The sequence below is a fragment of the Octopus sinensis genome, linkage group LG20 (assembly GCF_006345805.1).
Source record: "Octopus sinensis linkage group LG20, ASM634580v1, whole genome shotgun sequence".
Lineage (NCBI taxonomy): Eukaryota > Metazoa > Mollusca > Cephalopoda > Octopoda > Octopodidae > Octopus > Octopus sinensis.
Genome location: NC_043016.1, coordinates 14,919,223 through 14,943,767, shown reverse-complemented (window position 1 = coordinate 14,943,767; position 24,545 = coordinate 14,919,223). Strand labels below are relative to the sequence as shown.

Genomic DNA, 24,545 nt, shown 5'->3' with positions numbered 1-24,545 from the left:
TGGGTTGGACGGTTCAACTGGGGTCTGGGAAGCCAGAAGGCTGCACCAGGCCCAGTTTGATCTGGCAATGTTTCTACGGCTGGATGCCCTTCCTAACGCCAACCACTCCGTGAGTGTAGTGGGTGCTTTTTACGTGCCACCGGCACAGGTACCAGACGAGTCTGGCAAACGGCCACGATCGGATGGTGCTTTTTACGTGCCACCGGCACGGGGGCCAGGTGAGGTTGGCAACGGCCATGAACAGATGGTGCTTTTTACGTGCCACCGGCACGAGGCCAGTCGGGGCGGCGCTGGCAACGGCCATGAATGGATGGTGCTTTTTACGTGACACGAGATATATATATATATATATATATATATATATAGTATCTGGAATGTTGATGCTATATGTCTTCATTAACACTGTCTAAGCAAAATTTATAAAACTATTGACATTCTGTAGTAAACAAAATGTACTTTGGGAATCATATGGAGAATGAGGGGAATCAAAAATACCTTACTTGAAAAACAATGACTGATGTGGTGACAGAGAATATCCAGCCCAGGAAAACCTGTTTCCGTGTCATTTAAGCCATGCCAGGATAGTAAAATGGATATAAAAATGATGAAGAAATAATTATGTCTTTTCTTTCCAGTATAATTATTTCTAATAGGTTTTTAATACTTCCTACATCAAACAGATTAACTTGGCCAACAAAAAATAACTGAGAAGGTTTATTTAGCATCTGTCTATTCATAAATGATATTTGAATCTGAATATTACCTTGGAATAATTTACTCTAAAGTTAAAGTGCAATAAAACGTTTGAGTTAAAAATATGAACTTAGATTAATAAAGATTAAGTTTGTGTTTTGTTTTTTTGTCATTTTGCCACAGAATGTGTAAATAAAAAAAAAAGACAGAATACTTTTTTAATTTTATTAACAATTTTTTAGTTGAAGAAAATGTAATAAAATGTGAAATGGAATGAGTCATTTTACTTTCTACTGGTTTAGCTATGTTCACTCGTCTTTTTCTTTGACATCTTCTTTGTAGTGGAGGAATACCAAACTTAACAGGAACACACCAAACATCATAGAAAATGCACTCACATAATAAGGATACGCTGATGGTATAAATCTTTCGTATTGCGTATGCTCTAATGGACGTACAGATACCTACAAAACAAAATTTATAGATCTTAATTTTACCATCAAACTACATTTTTGTAAATATCATCATGATAGTACTTTCATATGTGAACCTACGTGAATCAAATTTGAAAATATCTGGAAACATAGGTCAAATATTCTACAAATTATAATCTCATGAAAAGTAAAATTTAATCTATAAGAGGTCAAGAGACTTACCTGAGTCAAGCTGAATAGATGTGTGAATCCCATTCTATTAAAGTCTATTCTGAACTGATACACACCATAAACATCAGGAAGTTTAAAGCGAGTTGAAAATATACCATCTAAAAATAAAAAAAGGAATTGTAAAATAGAAAAAGATTTTGAAATGTGACTAAATTGAAAGACATTAACCAAATTTAAGGATAAAGAGAAAAGTGTTTTAAAGTTGTTTTATTTTTGTAGAAAAGAGTTTTTAAAGTTGTATATTTATTTTTGTGGCTAGAAATGATTCTGAAAATGCAACTGACATTGTTTATTAATGGTAAAACTATGCATGAATTAATAATAGTCACTTGAATAGAATTGCTTTACCTTTCCCTTGTAAAGTATGGCAAATAAATGGATCAATGCGCACAAATTCTAATTGTACATTTTCAGCCTCAAAAGGTTGCCACTTTCCATTGGCATATTCTTCAATTTCAATACTGTATTCCTTTGATAAAGAAAAAGAAAAAAAAGTAGTAGTTTACTTTTTAAATATTTTGCAATGGTTTTAAGAAAATCTTGTAAAATATTTCAAGTAATATGAACATTGGAGTTAAATCTTGCATGAAAAGACTCAAAAAGCTGAAGAAATATGTTCCAAAGATATAATGAAAAGAAATCAGTATTGCCTCAAAAACAGTTTGTAACCTAACATAAGCACATTTTCAACGTACAAACCAAGATGTTAATTAATTAATGACTATACAATAATATTCAAGATACTCTTGGGAATAATTACAATCTACGTATCTGATGTTTATTTTCTTTTTAAATATGCCCGATGTCATCATCATCATCATTTAACGTCCGCTTTCCATGCTAGCATGGGTTGGACGGTTCAACTGGGGTCTGGGGAGCCCGAAAGCTGCACCAGTCCAGTCAGATCTGGCAGTGTTTCTACAGCTGGATGCCCTTCCTAACGCCAACCACTCCGAGAGTGTAGTGGGTGATTTTATGTGCCACCGACACAGGTGCCAGACGAGGCTGGCAAACGGCCATGCTCGGATGGTGTCTTTTATGTGCCACCGACACAGGTGCCAGACGAGGGAGAGAGGGACGCTAAATTTGATTAGCTACCATTAAAAAGACTATTAAAAAATGTTGAGAGTGGTGATATAAAGGCTTCACTAATTTCAATAAAAGTTCAGATCAATGAAAAGTTGTTTTAGAAAATGAGCAACCGATGTCGATAACTTGAGAAAATAACTTGTGTTAAAATTTAATTTAATCAACTATCATGAATCTTTTTTTCCTAGTTGTTATTAAGACACATATTACTTACAACATCATCCAAAATTGTATATGCAGGAGGTGGGGTGGTTTTGCCAGAAATATGATGGGATACTTTGCGAACTCGTAAAACTCCTTTCATCTTCAAAACCCATTCAGCTAAATTGCCTGCAAGTTCTTGATTGCCAGATTTCTCAACACTAAATTAAGTAAATAAAATTTTAAAAATGTAATTATAATAAATTATTTATAGAATTATTTCTTTTGATGAAAAAATAATTTCAAATGTATTGAAAGAATTAAAAGAATCACCTACCGTACTCCATCACTAGCTTTCTGAACAGGCGCCGTGAAAAACTGGTCACTGAAAAAATCTAGAGAGCCAACAAATACAACTCTGGCATTGTTCCTTGCTTGCAAAGCAGCAATAAGTAGAGTATTCTTGCCCACAGCATGGGGAAACTGAAAAATCCAAATATCAAATCATGTACAAGAATATCCCAGACAAGGTCAATGGAACATGAATGGAACAAAAAGTTTGGTTAAAATTTCTGAGAATTTTACCAAATATAATAAGAGACATTTGAAGAAGAAGAAATGGGTAACATGGCCAAAATTTTGTAACTATAACTAGGTGCAGGCGTGGCTGTTTGGTAAGTAGCTTGCTTCCCAACCGCATGGTCCCAGGTTCAGTCCCACTTGCATGGCACCTTGGGCAAGTGTCTTCTACTATAACCTCAGGCCAATCAAAGCTTTGTGAGTGGATTGGGTAGATGGAAACTGAAAGAAGCCTGTCGTATATATATGTATATATCTATGTGTGTGTGTGTGTCTATATTCCCCCCCCCCCCCCATCACTTGACAACCAATGTGGGTGTGTTTATGTTTTCATAACTTAGCAGTTCAGCAAAGGAGACCGATAGAATAAGTACTGGGTTTACAAAAAATAAGTCCTGGGGTTGATTTCTTCAACTAAAAAACTCTTTTAAGACTGGTGCTCCAGCATGGCTGCAGTCAGTCAAATGACTGAAGCAGTAAAAGAATAACAACCAAAATGAGGTCATTAGTCTAAAAAATGATAATTCTTCATCTTGGAAATTCAGATAAAGCACAATCATTATTTGAACTCTCTCACACTGAATATTTACATTACTTTCATTTGATGGATATTTGTCCTCATCTTGTTTGTTGTTAACAACAAACAAGATGAGGACAAATATCTGTCAAATGTAAATAATGTACATAATTCCTCATCTCTTAAATATAGACAGGTAATCCCTTTGTGAATGATATCACAAGTATATATTCAGCTCTGTATTTTGATTGGATCTGGTGAATTTATTAAGAAGAAATCTTTTATCATCTTTGAGTTGATGATATTTCATCTAATTTTACTCTGACCATTTTAATGGAATCTGTGTTCATTAGTGTATGATGTATAAGTTCCACAAAAGTAAACGTATTAATCACTAACCTAGGATTGAATAACACAAGTATTTTACATTTCAAACAAAGTGAAACATGAAAACATCCACCACCCCACAACAACAAAGATCAAACGAAAAAAAAAACCCATAGAAAACCTTGTTCTTCCAGGTTTAACCTTCAAGCACTCAAATTATTGTCAAATGTTAGGGTAAAGATAAAGAACCCTTTGGCCATGAATTGCATCTAGAACATTCCCCTCTGAAGCACAAATCCAGGCATGGTTGTTTAAGGAAGACCAACAATCACCCATGCATACAAATCCCTTCTCCATGCCACTGATGTTATCCAAGGAAAAGGCAAAGGCCGATACAGCTTAGTACCAGCGATGTTGCAACTCATTTCTACGGCTGAGTGAACTGGAGCAACATGAAATAAAGTGTCTTGCTCAAGAACACAACACACAGCCCAGTCCAGGAATTGAACTCACTACCTCATGACTGTGAGCCCGATGCTAACCACTGAGCCATGTTCCTTCACTGTCAAATGTAATGCTTATTTATTCACACTATTTTGAATTAATCATGCATTGTCTCATAGCTTTGAGATTTTGATAAAGTGATTGTTTGCTTTGAGAATGACATTGTAAGGTTGGTGTGAGAGGCTGGATCTAACTGGTTCCAACATTAAAGCAGTTGAGTGGTTTGTGGTAAAAAGAACATTCAGCTATAAATGAATGACAAATAAGCCACCCACCTACTATGCAAGCATATATGTATATTTTAACTGGGGGCATAAACCCAAACACAAGTGAAAATTAACTGTGAACGAATAACGTACTCCATACAGTAAAATGTAAACAAAACTGCTACAATTGATTGTAATATGAATGAACATTTTATAAGCCACAATTCAACTGTAAAACCAGCAGAGGTGATTATAAGACCGGAATTCAATTTGATTGTAAAAGTAACACCATAACCTTCAACTGAATACCAATGCAGGAAGCTTGTTTGAACTAATTCACTTTAAAAACATCGTAAGTGATGGACCCTTGATGAAATTGTAGCGACTAACATGCATAATTGCATACAGAGCAAGGTATAAGTTGCTGCAGTAGAAACATATATTGGCCAGTGTTATATATGCTGTAAAAAACTTTTTAATTAAAAGGTTTTGGATGTGACTAAATCTCCACTCTCCTCTTGGTTTTCAGTTATATATATGAAAAAAGAGAAAATTGTGTAAAACATTTTAAAGTAACCATTTTAAATCAATGTAGTAAAAAAAAAAAAAAAGCAGTTTGAAACACTCACCTCATCGATTTTGTTGTTTGGGTTAAAAGAATAAGCTGTGGAAGATCCATGAAGTACATTTAGAACAAGAGGATTTTCAGAGTCAGCTATCATTCTGAAATATTGCGAAATCAAAAGTTTGAAAATGAAGATACAGTCAGTAATATCAACAAATGAAAGCACACACACACACACAACTGTAACAATTCGATATATTCATTTTAAAGATTTGTACTTCAACATCTTCCCCTGCTGTTGCTGTAATCTTCTACATGGACCTCTGCATATCTGAACAAGTTAGCCACACACACTCTCTCTCTCAACTCATCAATTTCTTCTATTCACTTTATCATGCCCAACACTTTAATTCACAGGAATATTCCAGCACTGCCCACTTTAGACATTGACCTTATTCAAACTGAACACTAACTGCTTTAATCTCAGTCTCAAAAGACCAATTATAAAGATTATGAGAATTGCCCACCTCCACTAACTGCCATATTAACAGTATATAAATATGCATATATATTTCTATATATACTGTTGGTATATTATAATGGTAAATATTGGGTTCATTTCTAGAACTATCATAATTAAAGCAGAAATAATAAATACAATGGCCAAGCAGCATACAGTTGGCTCCTAGTTTAGCATCAGTAACATGTCCACACTGTAAAGTGGTTGACATTTGGAAGGGCATCCAGCTGTAAAAAAAAAAAAATCCATGCCAAAACCAACCTCACTTGTGCTGGTGCCCCGTAAAAAGCACTGAGTTCACTCTGCAGAATGGTTGGTGTTAGGAAGGGCATCCAACTGTGAAAACCATGCTAAAACAGGCACAGAAGTCTAGTGCAGTCTTCTGCCTGGCCAGCTCCTGTCAAACTGTCCAACCCATGCCAGCATGGAAAGATGGATGCTAAATGATGATGAATATGCAGACATTGTCTCAATGGACAACACGCTGCCATTTGAAACTGGTTGAAACTTAATTTAATATAAAATATCTAAAATTCTGAGAATTAGCAATTCCAAAAGTTTCAATAAAAATACAACCAAATAGATATCTGGGTAAAAATAAGCAAAAAAAAAAAAGAAAAAAGATAAACCAAATACACATACCCAACACCTTGGAACAACAAGGGGTCTGTTGATTTTTTTCCGACAATCATTGGAGCATCCAGCAAATTGCTTGAATCAGCAACTATGAGAGTATGCTAAAGTAAAACAACAAACATAAATGACATGAACATTGAAATGTTTTTTTAACAAAACATTTAACAGACAAAACAGAAAAATTGTCTTTATAACTTTCTCTAAAAGGAAGGCATCCTGCCGAATACTTTAGTATCTAATGTGACTAAGTTTAACAAAGGTAGTATTTTCTGAGTGTCACAGGTACACAATAATAGGGAGCAATTGAAGGTTAAATCCTTTATGTTAAAAAACATCTTGGCAACCATAAGTTTACTGAATGCCCACCATCATAATCCCTTAACATCCATGTTCCATACTGGCAAAGCCTAAGGAAGAATATAAATCAATTTTTATGTAATCTGGCAAGTACAAGCACAGCTGCATAATGAAGAGGTTTGCTTATCAAACTTCTTAAGCACACAGCTGGCTTCGGATTCCGTCCCACTGAATGGCATCTTGGACAGGTGTCTTCCACTATAGTTCCAGGCTGACCAAAGCCTTGTGAACAGATTTGGTAGACGGAAACTGAAAGAAGCTTGCTATGTGTCATATGTGTGTGTATGTCCTTGTCTTTGCGTAGCGTGATGCTTTTTAAAAGAGCATCACTATCATATAAGCAAATGTGATTTATTTCCAATATTCTGTGAGAACATGTCTAGCCATGGGGGAAATATTAACTTGCTTGGAAACAGAAATCAGTGACAGGTAGGGCATCATTGGGACATAGAAAATTTATTCCTATATTCAACCTCTGCAAGCATGAAAAATTGGATGTTAAGACAATGATGATAATGAAACAATACTTAATGTCTGCAAATCAGAGATTAACAATCAGTGAGTTTATCTTGTCTTAACAGTTTATTTTCTTGTCTTGCAAGGTACTTTGAGACCCTGTCAGTGCAGGTACCACTTAAAAAACATCCAGTCCACACTGTAATGTGGTTGGTGTTTGGAAGGGCATCCAATTGTAAAAGCCATGCCAAAACTGACCTCACCTGTGCTTGTGCCACATAAAAAGCACTCAGTCCACTCTGTTGGGTGGTTGGTGTTAGGAAGGGCATCCAGCTGTAAAAACCCTGCCAAAACAGACACAGAAGTCTGGTGCAGGCTCCTGCCTGGCTGGCAACTATCAAACCATTCCACCCATGCCAGCACGGAAGGCAGACATTAAACAATGATGATGATGATGACTATTACAGCTTATGCATTTACTTTTGTGCATATTCTTATTTATAGTTTACTAATCTTTTCAAATTTTTCAGTTTAAAATTAGGATTCTGAAAGCCAAAATATTGTATGAATTTCTACAATGCTAATTGTTATGATGAATAATAAAGAATGAAAATATACCTTTCCTCCATCAGAAACATCATAGTTCAAATGGTCAATGACGGCAGTCTTCTCTTCATCAAATTCAACACCACATTCCGTAGCAATTTCACGTAGAGGGTCACCTAAAAACATACATACATTCACATATAAATATATGCCTTAATGCACAAACACAAATGTGTGTGTGTGTGTGTGTATATATATATATATATATATGTGGGGGGGTGTATTAAACTGAAGAATTACTCAATATATGATTATTAAACTTTTTACAAGGAAACAGATGACAGTGACTTCAGGATTTTGACCTGCTAGCCTACTGATATATATATGTGTGTGCATGTGCTTGTGTGTATGTGTAAGAGACTGCAGTGTTCTGTCTGTAGCCCCATGCACTTAACTTAACCCTATCTCTAGTGCCATCCGTCACTCATTTCTGAGCAATTCTTTGTCAACCTCTGCCACTGCCCAGCACTCCCTTCTCTTCTCCCCACCCCAACAACCACACAATTACTATTTCAAGAACTGCTTTGAAGAAGCTGTAGTACTCAACATTGATGGCTTAACTGACCGAAACTTTGAAGTCACTGTCAGCAACATTCTTGTATAAGAATAATAAGTTTGTACTCTACAAAAGTATAGAGTAACCCACCAGATTATAGTAAAATTGTTTTTATTATATCTGAACATAAAACACACACACACACATATATATATATATATATACACACACACATATGAGAGAGGGGGAGAGAGAAATAAATAAGTGGATAATGAGGGTTTGACCTGAACCTGGTCTTGCAACTTATTTGCTTTCTTTTATATTTACATTTGTAAACTCTTAAATTAATAAAAGTTTCAATTTAAGAGAAATGCAGAAAAATTTTTTTCCATACCAATAGAAGAACTTGCTGCAACTAAAACATTGCCACCGTTGTCAATGAAGTTTGTGATGGCAGCCACATCAATTGAGCCTCCAAATTCTGAAAATGATAATATTTTAGTAAAAATTTTGAAGATTAAAAAAAAAAATGTTTGTGTTAGTATAAACGTAAAACAAAATAAATTTTATTCACTATAACTATCACTTGAAGGTATTAATATTTAAGATATTTAAGTCACACGAGAACCGATGTGATTTAGGCTTTCTTTGCAAAAGAGTTCAAATGTTCATAAGAACTATACAACCCAATCAAAACCCTAACCATGGAAATCCAAAATTAATATAACACCATTCTTTTAACAGTTCATAATCTAAAATCCAAAGTCCAACTATGAGAATTCGAATATCAAACAAAAGAAATAACAATCTTAATAAATGCTACCTTCATTCCAACATTTCACTATATAATCTAAAGAATGGACATTATATTCCTTAAAAAGGAAGTTTTGTTCATAGCTTTCAAAAAAATGAACAATATTAAATCTAAGTATTATTACATATCAGTAGTAATAGTAACAAAACGATTGATTTATTAAAATGAAAACTTACCTTCCACAGAAGGAGAAAAAATAATCAAGTTATCATATAAGAATTCGCCATACTTTGTTAATGCTAAACTTGAATCATCAGCAGTCTTAAATGTTATTTCAAAATGGCGATCTGAAATAAGAGAGGGAAAACAAAAAGGATAAAGTAAGAATATTTTAAAATATTGAAGGTTCTAAAAAATTATTTATACAAATAGTAAATAGAACAATGAACACCTTACAAGTCAGATTATTTTAATTATATCCATGTTTTAAGACATTTAAAATGTAAACACCCAAGTCCTCAGATTTCATATAAATGTAATACACATTGTAAATATAAAAAAAAACATCCTTGTAGTCTGTGTTCATTTCTGTGTATTTGTATGATGGGAATATAGTATTTTCATGTATTTCAAGACTAGAAAAGCATTTCTTTCTCTGTATATCTATAAAGTAAAATAAATTATTCATATGTAGATCAACATTTTCATTCAGGAGTGAGCTGGTGCCACATAAAAAGCATCCTGTACACTCTATGAAGTGGTTGGTGTTAGGAAGGGCATCCAGTCATAGAAACCATGCCAAAGTAAACAACTGGAGCCCAGCGCAGCCCTCCGGCTTGCCAGCTCTAGTCAAACTGTCTAACCCTATGGTTCTCAAACTTTTTCGGGCTGCCACCCTCTTGACACCAAGGCTACATTCCTAGCGCCCCACCCCAACTAACCATCACAAGCATAGACCTCTTTCTGAAGCAAATTCAAAGCAACTTGTATTTCACAAATAAAACTTAACCTAATGAACCCATTATTTTGTTGTTTTTACATGAATTGCTACCCCCATTATCAACCCACTTTTTACACGAATTACTATCCCATTATTACTCCATTTTTTTTACAAGAATTGCTACCCCATTATCGCCCCATTTTTTTTTTACAAGAATCGTTACCCTGTCATTGCCCCACTTTTTACATGAATTGCTACCCCATTATTGCCCCATTTTTCTTCAATGCCTCCATGGAATTTTCCACCACCCCCAGGGGGGCAATATTGCCCACTTTGGAAACCACTAACCCATACCAGTATGGAAAACAGACATTAAATAATGATAATGTACTGACTCAACACCAATCCTGTTTCTTATAAAAGGAAATCATTTTTGCATCAAAATTTTAAATCTTAATATCATTAGATTTAAGATAGAAAAATTTGGTTCAACCCTTTTAATGGCAGATTTCTTTTTGTATACACTTGCCTTCATTTCAAGTAATTTTGAAAACAATGAAGTATTTAGTAAAATCATTTTGTAATTATAAAGCTGGAACACAAACAACATGAAATTTTGATGGTAGGTTTTTATTTAAATCACTTTACAACAGGAAGTTTGCATCATAAAACTAGGAATAGTTTCAGGTAGGTTGGGACCAAAAAGGTTAAGAGAATTTTCTAAAGATATGCAATATATATGCAAATATGTGGAAATTGTTTCAAGAAAACACTAATTTTTCATTATATATTAATATTTTCAGTTATGTCTGTGGAAAGATAATTCTTTGCTTTACTTTTTAATACAAAGGAGAGAAGGATGTGCATTTGACTGGGTATTGTTTGGGCATCTGTGACTGATAAAAAGAAAAGAAACAAGATTTTGTTATCTCAGATTGGAGATCTAAGATGTAAAATAGCTCTGTTATTCAAAACAGTTAAGAGCCAGCTAAATCAAGTTCACACTTGTTTAATTTAGAACTGCTATAGATTTTCAGAAAGATGCAAACAATATGTAATAAAGCTATATTGAGTGAGCTTGTGAGATAATGAAAGTAAAAACAACAATCCCTAAATGACATCACAGCTACTAATATGCTAAAGTCCATGCAATATTATAACTAGGGTTGTGTTAATTGGTCTGCCATGTTAATAAATTATTATCAAAGCAAAATTTTTGTTGTAGATATTATTCTGCAACGCAGCATGGCATTGAGATGCTGTTAATGCAGCAGTAATTAATTACCTTTTACTTGTTTCAGTCATTGGATGGCAGCCATGCAAGGGCACTGCCTCGAAGGATTTTAGTCAAACAATTTAAACTCCAACACTTATTCTATTGGTTTCTTTTTTCTGAACTACTAAGTTATGGAGATGTAAACAAACCAACACCAGCCTCCAAGCAATAGTGAGGGACAACACATACACAAATAATGGTGATGATATATATATACATACACACGCACACACACGACAGGCTTCTTTCAGTTTCCATCTACTAAATCCACTCACAAGGTTTTGGTCGACCTAAGATTATAATAGAAGACACTTTCCCAAGGTGCTGTGCAATGGGACTGAACCCAAGACCACATAGCTAGTAAGCAAGCTCCTTAACCATACCTACGGTTTTTAAAATTTTATTATTCTATTATTTTTATATATAAGTTGTTTTTTTTTTTTTTTTACTGAGATATATTTTCTAAATCTGCTCTCTCAATAATCACACAGTTGCAATGTAATTACTGCTTATGCATTGCTAGGTCTTCCGTAGTTACACTTCTCGGTCAACCTTAGTCATGTGATTAGCAGGGACATTCACAAAACTTAGATTAGTAATCTCAACACTACAATATATCATTACACTCTTCCTCTGTAATAAAGACTCCGTTTCTAAGTGGAGTGTTACTATTATTTATTGTAATCTGAGATCATTGATAATACAGCAGTCATGTGATCAACGACATGAAACAGAGTAGAAATAGAGAGTAAACTCAGCATTTTAATAGGTGCACATCATCATCTTCATCATCGTTTAACATCCGTTTTCCGCGCTAGCACAGGTTGGACGGTTCGACCGGTGTCTGGGAAGCCAGGGGCTGCTCCAGGCTCCAGTCTGATCTGGCAGAGTTTCTACAGCTGGATGCCCTTCCTAACGCCAACCACTCCGCGAGTGTAGTGGGTGCTTTTTACGTACCACCGGCACAGGTGCCAGGGGAGGCTGGCATCGGCCACGATCGGTTGGAGCTTTTAACGTGCCAGCGGCACGGAAGCCAGCCAAGGCGGCGCTAGCAACGTTCAGATGGTGCTTTTTATGTGCCACCGGCACAGAAGCCAGTCATCAGTATTTAACCCTTTTGATATCAACCTGGCTGTACCACCTCTGGCTCTCTAGTACAAATGTCTTGTTTTCAAAAGTTCTGAATTAAAATCTTCCACCAAATCTTAGTCACAATTTATGTTCCTAACACTAGCTTAATGGTAACTAAGTGATTTTACTAAATTTTTTGTTATATTTAAAGTTAACTGGAAGAAACACAGAGCATCTCAACAGAAATATGGTAACAAAAGGGTTAACATCCCCTATTCCCTGCTTGCATTGGTTGGACGGACTTTACTGAGGCAGATTTTCTACAGCTGGATGCTCTTCCTGTCGCTAACCGTCACCTGTTTCCGATCAAAGCAATATTTCCCAATGGTCAGGTATGTTTGTACAGAATATTGGAAATAAATTACTTTCACCTACAGCATTATGCAATGTCAAGACAAGTAGACATTAACACACACACACACACACAGGCTTCTCTCAGTTTCTGCTTATCAAATCCTCTACATATCCATTGCAAGGCTTTGGTTGGCCCAAGGTTGTAGAAGAAGACACATGCCCATGGTGCAAAACAGTGAGATTGAACCTAGAACCCTGTGTATGGGAAGTTAATTTCTTACCATACAGCCATTTATCAACTATGTAGCTTAATCTTTAGATACCTTGAAATTATTAAAAATGTTTCCCTTGATATGAAAGTCTCCTTTCATATTTCCTTACCATTCAATCAACTTTTGACCATGCAATTTCTTATTAAGAAGAAAGCCTCAACTTTTAAATCTTTTAAGCCATCCCTCACCACTAGAAAATCTAGATTATAGTTGATTAGATGTTTGATCTGCAATCTGATTTGATTAAATAATAATAATATTACTGCTGTTGGTTGTACAGTTAAGCTGTCCAAAATAAGGTCTTTTCTCCACCACTACCACCCCCAACCAAGCCATTTTATAGGCAATTGTTTTGGGGAGTTCATATTCTATCCAAAATATTAGAGTTTTCCCTGTTGTTTCCATAATTCTACTATATATGTACGTAGTTAAAATTTCTGTGGTTAAATTGGTTTCAATTTATCTAACATTTCTTTCAGTTGTTTTAGCAGTTGCTTCGTTTACATTAAATTGCTTTATAGTTTCTTTCAATTTCTTTTTTTGAAATTCATTTAATATTTTAATTTTCATTTCCAGAAGAACTGACTTTCTTAAGCACCTGTGCAGGTGCCACATAAAAAGCCTTCTGCCAGTGCTATGTAAAAGGCACCTGGGCTGGTACCCTGTATACAGTATCCCCTGCTGGTGCCGTGTAAAATGCAGTCAGTACATTCTGTAAAGTGGTTGGCATTAGGAAGGGCATCCAGATGTAGAAACCATCCCAAAGATGACAATTGGAGCCTGGTGTAGCTTTCTGGCTTACCAGCTCCCCTGAAGCTGTACAACCCATGCCAGCACAGACAATAAATGATGATGATTTAACACAATGTACAAGATAAACATAGTAACTGCTTTAATGAGGGGGGGGGCTACACCACCAATGCCACTATCACACAACACTTGGATTAAGCCTTTCTCTGCATACTGACCTGACAGAGATGACTGAAGAATATACGGAGCTGAAAAATATTTTGCATCCACAGTTTAACTCTTTTACTTGTTTCAGTCAGTTAACTGTGGCCATGCTGGAGCACCACCTTTAGTCGAGCAAATCGCCCCCAGGACTTAGCCTAGAACTTATTCTATCAGTCCCTTTTGCCGAACCGCTAAGTTACTGGGACATAAACACACCAGCATCGGTTGTCAAGCGATGTTGGGGGAACAAACACAGACACACACCCACACATATATACGACGGGCTTCTTTCAGTTTCCGTCTACCAAATCCACTCACAAGGCTTTGGTCGGCCCAAGGCTATAGCAGAAGACACTTGCCCAAGGTGCCACGCAGTGGGACTGAACCCGGAACCATGTGGTTGGTAAGCAAGCTACTTACCACACAGCCACTTCTGCGCCTATAGTTTGTAATCAATTTCACCGGCTTCTGTAAGCTATCTTTAAGCAAAAGTCCTATGTTGATAGAGTGGGGGAAAAACCAACCCCTCACATAATAAAAGGTATTTACAAAGCTCCTGGAAAATTATTAAACTCATACTGGAATATCAAAAACTGCTTGAATACTGTTGCTGTTACCTTGAAGGAAGATCTGGGAGATATTTGTAACATAAATTAACGAATTTAGGTCATGCAATAGGACAGTTAAAGGCCGTTATAAAATGTAAAGTTGGTGATAAGTTCACAACACTACTTCCTGAGAAAACTGATGAAAATGTATGAAGATTCTATGCCAAATCTTGTGGGAAAATTAATAACCTTGCGCAGAGTGAAAAACTTTGCTAACAAAAAATGTATTACAAGAAGCCAGGATAGACCAGAAGTTTGTTCTTAACCCACAGGTTGTATGCAGTGGTTTGAGGGCCCCTTTTCAGGAAGACCTAAAAATCATTCTTGTCTAAGATGTGGAACAAAAGTAAAAACTTTAATCTGAACGCAACATGGCTAGACACAATAACTTGAGAGAATACTGCATCAACATCAGCTGTAAAACTTATACAATCATTACTGAAATTTTCACCATGCTATGAACCCAGCAGTGCAGGACTCACATATCTTGGCAAAGACCTGAAGGGAAACACTCTGCGCATCACAGTAAGGTTATACATTGGTGTGTTTCCAGTAAACTAGAAAAACACGACAATATTAATATGAAGTGTAGCTTCTTTTGGATCCATGACCACCACATTAGAATCACATCTTGAAGGCTAAGTTTTCACTGACAAAATATGTTGGGAAGAGTGAGAAAGGGATAGCTACAGATTTCTCATGGATTAACAGGACAGCAAGGCTTTTAAAATCCCAAGATGCAATTTCAAGTGTCAATTATGCTGCTCTTCTGCAGCAGACATAATGAATTTGGTCAGTAGTTGTCCAAAAATATATCATCCTTGAGATATTAACTGCTTCTACAACACAATATTGCTGCTAAAACAATGCACAATGCCATCTGCAGGAAAGATTGCCCTTGGATAAATAAAAACAACACCTTTTCTATGGAATACATAGAAATTAGCACAAAGAATACAGGTGGAACATTCCCATCAGAGCTTCTATCAACTGTACAATGTAACAGACTTGGCATAGTTATTAGGGAGAGAAAAGAAAAATCATGTGCAGGTATGGAGGTTAATTGCTCTGCACGTGTGAACATTTCTTCCAAAATCAGCAGAAGAAGAATAACTATGAACAACTGCATTGAATGTAATATAAAGAAGTGCCAATGCAAGAGGGGGGTAACTTGTGTAAGAAGGGGATCCAGGAAGATACAGGTCGAAGTGAGGCAACAAAGGAATGAGGATGACTCTACAGGATCTCTCTATCTTGGCAAAAGAGAGATTCTAAAAGTATTAGGTTTATGTCTAAACAGGTACCTTGTCCTACCCTGTACCCACTCTGTTGAGCTTTTCCCACCTTTCACCACTCTTCTAACAATGGCACTATTCGGCTAATGTAATCATCGCTTGACAATGGTACCTACTCATATTTATCCCCTTAGTGCTACTAGTTACCTCATTCACTCTTGGGACCACTTTCTTTAACATTCAGCCCTTAATCTCAATATCAATCCTTCCTACTTTGCCCACTGTTAACCCCTTTCTATTCCTCTCGGTATCTCCCACCGCCTCTCCTTTAAGCAACTCCTTAAGACTGCCATACTCTCTCTTTAACACAACTTTCAACTCCCTCACATATCTGCCACCAACAGACTGTCACCTTTGAACCCATTCACTACAACCACCACCACCATACTGCTAATCTCTGTCTCTATACAACTTTTACTCTCCCTCTCCTCATATTTTCTGATCTATCTGTAGATTTATAATACTGCTGCTCCCTAAACCTCCCCCCCACTCCTCCTCCTCCTCCAGTACTGCCACTTATCACCCCTTCCTTCTTGAGCTAATTCTTTCACTGATATTTATCAACAACCATACTGCCACCCTTGTATGTCATTCACAATATTAATCTGTACCCTGAACTCTAAACACCTGTCCTCCTTCTCTCACACACCTATGAACTTAGCCAGCCACACTTCTTCATCCTCAGTTCAGAGTCTCTTGTGTTTTCTCAATTCTTTGTACCTTGACAGTATGGTCTGACATCTCAGCATCACCAGTTTTATCTTATTTGTTTTTTCTAGTTACTCTCAGCCACCACCATATGATGTGAGGTAACCACATATCTCTTCTATAACATGATTCTTGTGTCTTGTCTTATCAAAATTTTGCCTCTCAATAAATAGTATTTAGCCACCTTCCCCTCCACAAACCAGTTGAGGGAGCATTCTTTCTTCGATTCTTTGTTTTGCAACTAACCTGACAACGTGTGTGTACATAGAGATACTTATACTATACATATAATGTGTTGAAAGCTAATCTCAAGATGCTGAGCTTTAAGGAGGAGATGACAGAGAACTTTGATAATTAGTGATTTACTGTGCTTGAGAAGACCCGAGTCTATTACAGCACAAATTATATCCTAAAACCACCTGATATCCTTGTACGACCCCCCCCCCCCGCTTCCATCAAGCTCTTCCCCCAATTCTCATCCCCTAACACCTGCAACACCCCTATCTATGGCACTGTAATTACCTGAGATTCAAACTGGCCGATATTACATTCCCTTTCTAGTCACCACACTCCAATCACTTCCATTTCTCATCACCAACACCACCACCTCCTTTTTTGTGCCCTCAGTCACTGATCTCTCTTCCCTTTGCTATACTCTATTCTAAGCAACTCTTGTCTGTTTATCATTCTCAATACCTTCACATCTCTACCATCACACACCCACTTACTCTAGCTCTCTTACATACCTGTGTTTCCCTCTCCACTGCTCCTACACCATTCTGCTACTTTTTGATCTATCCTCCTTCTTTCCGAAACACTTCTCTATCTCTCATCTTACCCCCCCCACGGTCAACACTAGTATTTCCCTTAACTACATCCCTGTAGTTGTTTATCACTCACTACATTCACTTCTGCAGCCTGTCTGTTACTTCACCCTCACATTCTATGAAAGCATCCAACCTCCCCACCCATGACCCACTCTCCTTAACCCTTCTTGTACCTGAAGAGTTTCCTCTGGCACTCCATCACTACTTTCTTTTTATTTATTTCTAAACTACTCCCAGCCACATCTATAAATAAAAAAAAAAAGAGGTTAGCCCTGTATCACCTCTACAACAAGACACCTACACTAGTCCCTCGGTCTTACTTTTTTAGCCTTTCAACATCTGGCATAAAGCCACCTTCCTATCTCTAAAATACCAGGTGCTTTTACCTTTTCTGCTATCTTGCAAGTTATCTGGCAACCTCACAAGTGCCAGTGACACATAAAGAAAATAGCAGCCAGTTCGATCTGTAAAGTGGTTGGTGTTAGGAAGGGCAGCATCAGCCTTAGAGATTATGTCAAAGCTGACGCTGAAGGTTGATGCAGCCTTGCAGATTGCCTGTCAGATGATGATGATGATATATAAATAAATATACAGGAGCTGACAAGTGAAAAGGCTGTGCCAAGCTCTATTGTGTGTTTTGGCATGATCTCTACAGCTGGATGTGCTCCCTAATGCCAACCACTTTACAGAGTGTACAAAGGGTGATTTTTATGTGGCACCAGCAGCAGCAGAAGTGGGGTCCACCAAGTAACTTGCAAGACACGACTCCCTCAACAATGGGGAGGAATAGGACAGAGGGAGGTGGCTTTGTACCTGGTGGTGAGATGTTTGAGTACAGAGAGAGGGAGAAATAGGTGTCCTGCAGGAAAGGATGTACATGGCTACCTCAGTTAGAGAGAGTAGAGAGAGAAAACAGTGAAGACATGATGGGGAGGGGGGAGTGATACACATGGAATGGAAACAAGGATTGCAAAGGGTGAGTGAGTGGGTAAGTTCGTGAGTGATGGAGAGGAGGAGAAGAGGTGTAGTAAGTGCAGATAGAGGGAGGGGAAGTTAGGAGAATGCATGGTGGGGAAGAGATTTTGACATGGACACATTATGAGGAGGCAGGGAGAGAAATACAGAAAGTGGTGAACCCAAGTGGAGGTGTTGGCAAGATGTTTTGCAGACACACATATCTACTAATACATATGCATACATTTATATATACTTATCCACACACGTGTGTGTGTATGTATGTGTATACTTGTATGTATATATACACACGTTTTTTTATCTCTGACTTGTTTCAGGGTACTGCTTTGAAGGGTTTTAAACAAAAGAATCAACCCCAGGACTTATTCTCCAAGTCCCTTCTGCCAAAACACACAACAGGCTTCTTTCAGTTTCCGTCTACCAAATCCACTTACAAGGCTTTGGTCTGCCCAGAGATCTACTAGAAGACACTTGCCTAAGGTGCTATGTAGTGGGACTGAACTTGGAACCATTGTTTGGGAAGCAAGCTTTTTACCACACAGCCATGTCTACACTTAATTATATATATATACACATACACACACAACTTTTATACATGCATATCACCATATACAATCTACATAAGACCCATACACATACAAGAGTATACACAAATATATACACATAAAAACTAGATAAGCTATAAAATAGTACAGCTAAAAAATTCCCAGAAAATAACCAGTTTGGGGATAATATATAACAGTGTATATATATATATTATATATATATATATATATAATATATATATATATAATATATATATATATATATATATATATATATATATATATATATATATACATCATTATTTGGTGTCGCTTTCCATGCTGGCATGGGTTGGATGGTTTGACTAGAACTGATAAGCTGGAGAGCTGTACCAGGCTCCAGTCTGATTTGGCAGGTTTTCTTCGGCTGGATGCCCTTCCTAATACCGAGGTACAAAAGTCTTTGAAAGATTTTCTAGTACAAGGTGGTTGATAATGATACTAGGGTGATTGAGTGAACATGGATGTATTGCAAAAATTCATTTGGTTCATGGTAGGGGTAGTAGAAAGAGTTAAAAAGATTGAGTGTTACATCAAGTAAATATGCTTTACAGAAACTGCACTATATTATAATAGCTCCACAGAGCTATTATAATATAGAACCCACACCATATACAACAAAAACACAATATGAAAAAACATATTTAAAACAAAACAGATGCAACTACATCTATTAGGAAAATCTAGTCCCGTCTTAAAAAAACATTTTCCTCCAAGTCATAAATACTACAAAATCAACAAAAACACAGTAAAAATTCCTTATTTGATTACTCCTAATTTCTTCTAATACTCACAAGCTAAATGAAACTAGTGAAAACGCTTTCACTAATAACAGCCATTTCAGTAATAGCCATAACTGCTCTCTTATGAACTGTTAGATAAGGATACAGTCTACAAATTTTCTGTTGATGTTAATTTTTCTTCCAGAGTTGTCTATTCAAATTCTGATACAAGTTTCAAAATTATTCTTTTAGACATTGCAACACGGCTAGCCTAACATCACTGACTAGTGAGGGGGTTAAGGTTTGAGAGAAGGGGTTCAGGTAGAACAGGTTGTTGTGGCAAAGGAGTTACATGGCTGCTCACATTTAAGGTATAGTTGAGAATGAGCTAGTAGAGATAAATTGTGGCAATGAAGTATCCAGGTAGTATCTCAAGATGATGAGGTGAATAGTAGTGAACAAGAACAGAAAAGTAAGGACTGTGTGTGGGTAGAGGGTTGTAAGAATGTATAGGGGTGCAAGACCTGGGGGAGAAGGGAGATAGACAACATCTGTAATGATTAGATAAGGTTGAAGGGTGGATGGAGGAGGTGAGGGATACAGGGGTGGAAAAAGGTCAGTTGGGGAAGGTAGAGGAATGCCAGTAATAGGATAATGATGCCACAGTTGACAGGGGTGGAGAAAAGAGAGTTGACTTTTTTGGGTAGGCTGCATACATATATTCACAAACCCATTATATATATATACATGATTGTGTGTGCATGAATGTTTGTATGAGTGATGTGTGTCCATATATAAGTATGCATTATCATCATTGTGTTACTGTCTACTTTTTCATGCTCACATATGTTGAACAAGATTTGTTGAGATGAATTTTCTACAGCTGGATGCTTTTCCTGTCACAAAGCCTCACTTGCTTCTAAGTGAGGCAATTTTTCCTCATAACCAGATACTTTTTCACAGAAGACTGCTTACAACTACCACATGATATCAAAGCAAGGAGTCAGTAACATACACATGTACAAACATATACAATGGGCTTCTTTGAGCTTCCATCTACCAAATCCACTCACAAGGCTTTGGTCAACCCGGAGCTATAGTAGAAGACACTTGCCCAAGGTGTCACACAGTGGGATTGAACCAAAAACCATGAGGTAGGGAAGCAAACTTCTTAACCACACAGCCATGCCTGTACCTTACATTAATCATCTAAGAATCTCTTTCCTGGATCTAAGACCAAAGTGCTTCAATTCTGCAGTTGTTTTGCTAGGTTGAAGTGAATCATCTACAGCAGTATCTTCATATACAATATCCATATTGTATATCTCTCTACTGTATGACTTGGGACACTCAACAAAAAATATCCAAACTCTATCTAATGAGCCCCACAGGAAAATGCTGGTAGAACAGATGACTGACTTGGTCAGATGTTTGAGATGGCAAGCTTTTTTTCTTTGCAAAATCACTTGCAAAGTTCAAATACTTTGGGCTTAGATCTAGGAAAAAGAAATTCACAGCACCCACAAACCAGATGTAATAGTACTTGCTGATCCGTAGTAGCAGAAAGCCGTCACCATGGCTTCCACACCAGCAAATCTGATGAGTGCAGAGTTAGATCATCCCCTAATTAGCTAATTCATGAGCAAAAGCAATTTGTGTATATTACTATTCCCTCACAATAAATCTGTTCTTTCTATCGTGGGATGCTCTCTTTTGCACACCAAGCTGCGATGGCTCCCCCGGCAGTCATGGCGCTGCAAAATGCACCCAATACAGTCGCTAACGTGTTTGGTGTTAGGAAAGGCATCCAGTTGAAGAACCAGGCCAGAAATGAGATGTTGGAAGATAAGGTTCTCCGACATAATTCCATGTTGTCGAACCATTCTAAATACTAGTTGGAAAGCAGACGGGAAATGATGATGATGATGATAATGACGTGTAAATGTTCGGATGAGAAATTCAACGGCATCAATGTCTCGTTTGTAAGGTTTGCTGCTACTACCGAAGTACATGTCTAATGTATCATTAAGAGATTTATCAACGTTGTTAATTTCAGAGGATTAAAACTAATGCAACAAATCCCAACACAAATTATCGTTAAGCCACAAAGAAGCCGTTTTTTCTTTCTTTCTTTGTTATGAATTAAAAATTCAAACTTAATATTAACAACAAATATCCAAAGAGAATCTCTGGACTGCAGCAGAAACCTGTTCTGGTTAGCAACCCCCCAAACTATGTACTCTCCACACGAAGGTAGTTGCTGATTGAGACACGTCAGCCTTGTAGACGAACCAAGCACTGCTTCTCGCCTCAAATTAAACACAATTTTTATAATCAAGATTAAATATACGGCATTTAACAGAGTAACTAAAGCATATATTGGAAAGTCTTCTTTTAACACAACAAAAGATTATGTATTCTAAACAAATATGTGATCTAATTTCATGATATATCTATCTATATATATATATACATATGTATGTATATATATATATATATATATATACATACATACATATGTGTGTATATATATATATATATATATACACATATGTATGTATGTATATATATATATACATAAACATATACATATATATACATATGTATATATATATACGTATGTATATATATGAATATACAAAATCTTATGTTTAAATAGTATTAAAAAATATAACTGCTAGTAAACAATTGCTTTTTAACCCTAATTAACGATTGTGAGCGAGTAGGCTTATCAAAAACAACCCAACCGTGATCCTCTCGTCTTTTCTTTAGAGTTACGATAATCTTATAACCATTAATTCCTAATTAAGACGCTATGATATAATTTGGGAGATTTAGCATATTTTTATAGATCCGAGGCTTCCTTGTATAATAACGATGTAAACACATGCATACACACACACATATATGTATATACACATAAATATAAATATATATTTCAGTGTGTGTATACAGATATATACACGTTTGTGTGTTTATTGGACGAGGGGGAGGGTGCTGCTGCCTTGCCTATATACACGTGTACATCTCTGCACGACCGGGGACCATACACTCGCTCAATTATATCATTTTAAAATCTTTCTGTAATTAAATAAATGATAAAATCATTTAATGAAACCTGAATTAACTTCGGGGCATAACTGGAAACATAAAACATTAAATATTCGGTCATTTCTTGACCAATTTATCAGCGTAAAATGCCAACCTTGCATACATATATACATAAGTATATATATTTCTTTACTACCCACAAGGGGTTAAACACAGAGAGGACAAACAAGGACAGAGAAAGGGATTAAGTCGACCCCAGTGCGTAACTGGTACTTAATTTATCGACCCAGAAAGGATGAAAGGCAAAGTAGACCTCGGCGAAGTATATATAAACATAATGCACTTTGATATATATATATATATGTGTGTGTGTGCATGTGTCCTGTGTATGTAGAAATATAAATAGTTGTGTGTATAAATACTCACCACGCAACATTTTGAAGAAGATCGAATGTGTTTCTCTCAAAGACCAACTGTCCACCAAAACCAAGGTTCTTCGACCGCCGAAGCCAGAATTTTGTTGTAAAGAAAGCGTCATGCATAAGAAAAATACAAAAGAAGTGAGTATAATAGATGAAAACATATTTTTTTTCGTGTTTTTGCACCTATGCGACCACGTTATTGTTTCTGCTGGACAAAAAACCATGTTTTTCGATGATTCTTTAATGACGAGTCGCCTCCGCCGCAGCCGCAAGGAAGTTCCGTCTCCGGCAGATATGACCTGACACGATGGACTCGGGACTATTTACACGCCGAGAAAAAATAGTTACTGTGAATAATTTAACGGAAATATAATTTAATCTTTCTTTTCATACATTTCTTTTGTACATATTTAAGAATTATATAAAATGATGTTTTGTGCCTGTCTTTCTATTATCTGTTGATTTATTTACGAAATTCTCTTTGCTTCATGGTTGTGTTGAAGTAATAAATACACTGATATCGTTCCGCCATGCTATCTTCTCTATAAATCACTTTAATGGTTAGAAGTGATGGTGTCAGACTGCTGTCTTAATCAAAATAAGCAAATTGTGGTTTATTAGCTCTGATTTCACGTAGATTCTTTGAATATTCCATCAAAATCAAGACTTCTCCAAGTAGTCGTGTGATTTTTAAAGTGTTTAATGTCAACAGCGAGTAGGAAATAAATTATTTCGATACAAGCTTTTAATAATCTTTGGAAAGATATTCAAAATAATTCCAGTTTAACATGTTTTTTGGTGGAATCCTTTAATGTCTCGATTGTTGTTTCTTATGAACTGCCGTGAATAATTTTAAAGTCATGTTTATATTCGCTGTTATTGCCACAATGAAAACTGCGATTGACATATTTGTGGAATTTGTGTCTAGTAGAAGGAAAATGAAATATTTAATAACATTTATGTGAACAATGTTACCCCTTTTAATTTTTCATCTTGATTAATAAATTTTTAAATAATGAGTTAAATGAAAAAAGGCAGCATCTCTGACTCTTTTTAAAGCCTTTGGCATTGATGTGAAAAGAGAAAGTTGTCCTCATAACGGATACCTGACTCAAATACTCAATGATCTGGAGGTTGGACCTTAAAGTGGTGTGGTCCAGTCGGTACTACATCGGTTCAGAGTCCCAAGAACAAAATAAAAGCCAGAGATTATCCTTCCTTAAAGATAAGAAATACTGTTCAGTTGATTTTCAAAAGCATTTACTCCACTCCCCTACTTCTGGGACTTCGAAAACAGTCTTGCTCTGCCTTGCCAAATTTCTCTTGGAGGCCCTGCAAGGAGGTGATGTTAAACCAGATGATGAATTAACTTAGA

General features: G+C 36.4%; 1 protein-coding gene across 1 annotated transcript; it reads right to left on the bottom strand.

The window, feature by feature from the left end:
• Positions 1–904: 904 nt before the first annotated feature.
• LOC115222605 (dolichyl-diphosphooligosaccharide--protein glycosyltransferase 48 kDa subunit) lies at positions 905–23,480 on the bottom strand. Its single transcript, XM_029792906.2, has 11 exons — positions 23,175–23,480; positions 9,348–9,458; positions 8,752–8,838; positions 7,874–7,977; positions 6,449–6,543; positions 5,351–5,444; positions 2,926–3,071; positions 2,662–2,809; positions 1,707–1,827; positions 1,350–1,456; positions 905–1,157 (listed from the first exon to the last, which is right to left on the bottom strand). Exons 1-11 carry the CDS (start codon positions 23,392–23,394, stop codon positions 1,002–1,004), a joined length of 1,389 nt encoding a protein of 462 aa, XP_029648766.1. The 5' UTR covers positions 23,395–23,480; the 3' UTR covers positions 905–1,001.
• Positions 23,481–24,545: the final 1,065 nt, after the last annotated feature.

Coding starts and splice junctions, on each gene's coding strand:
- LOC115222605 (XM_029792906.2), bottom strand. CDS start 23,394: ATGGTTTTTTGTCCAGCAGAAACAATAACGTGGTCGCATAGGTGCAAA. Junction 1,828..2,661: donor ATACAATTTTGGATGATGTT/GTAAGTAATATG, acceptor TCTTTATCAAAG/GAATACAGTATTGAAATTGA. Junction 1,158..1,349: donor ATCTATTCAGCTTGACTCAG/GTAAGTCTCTTG, acceptor TTTGTTTTGTAG/GTATCTGTACGTCCATTAGA.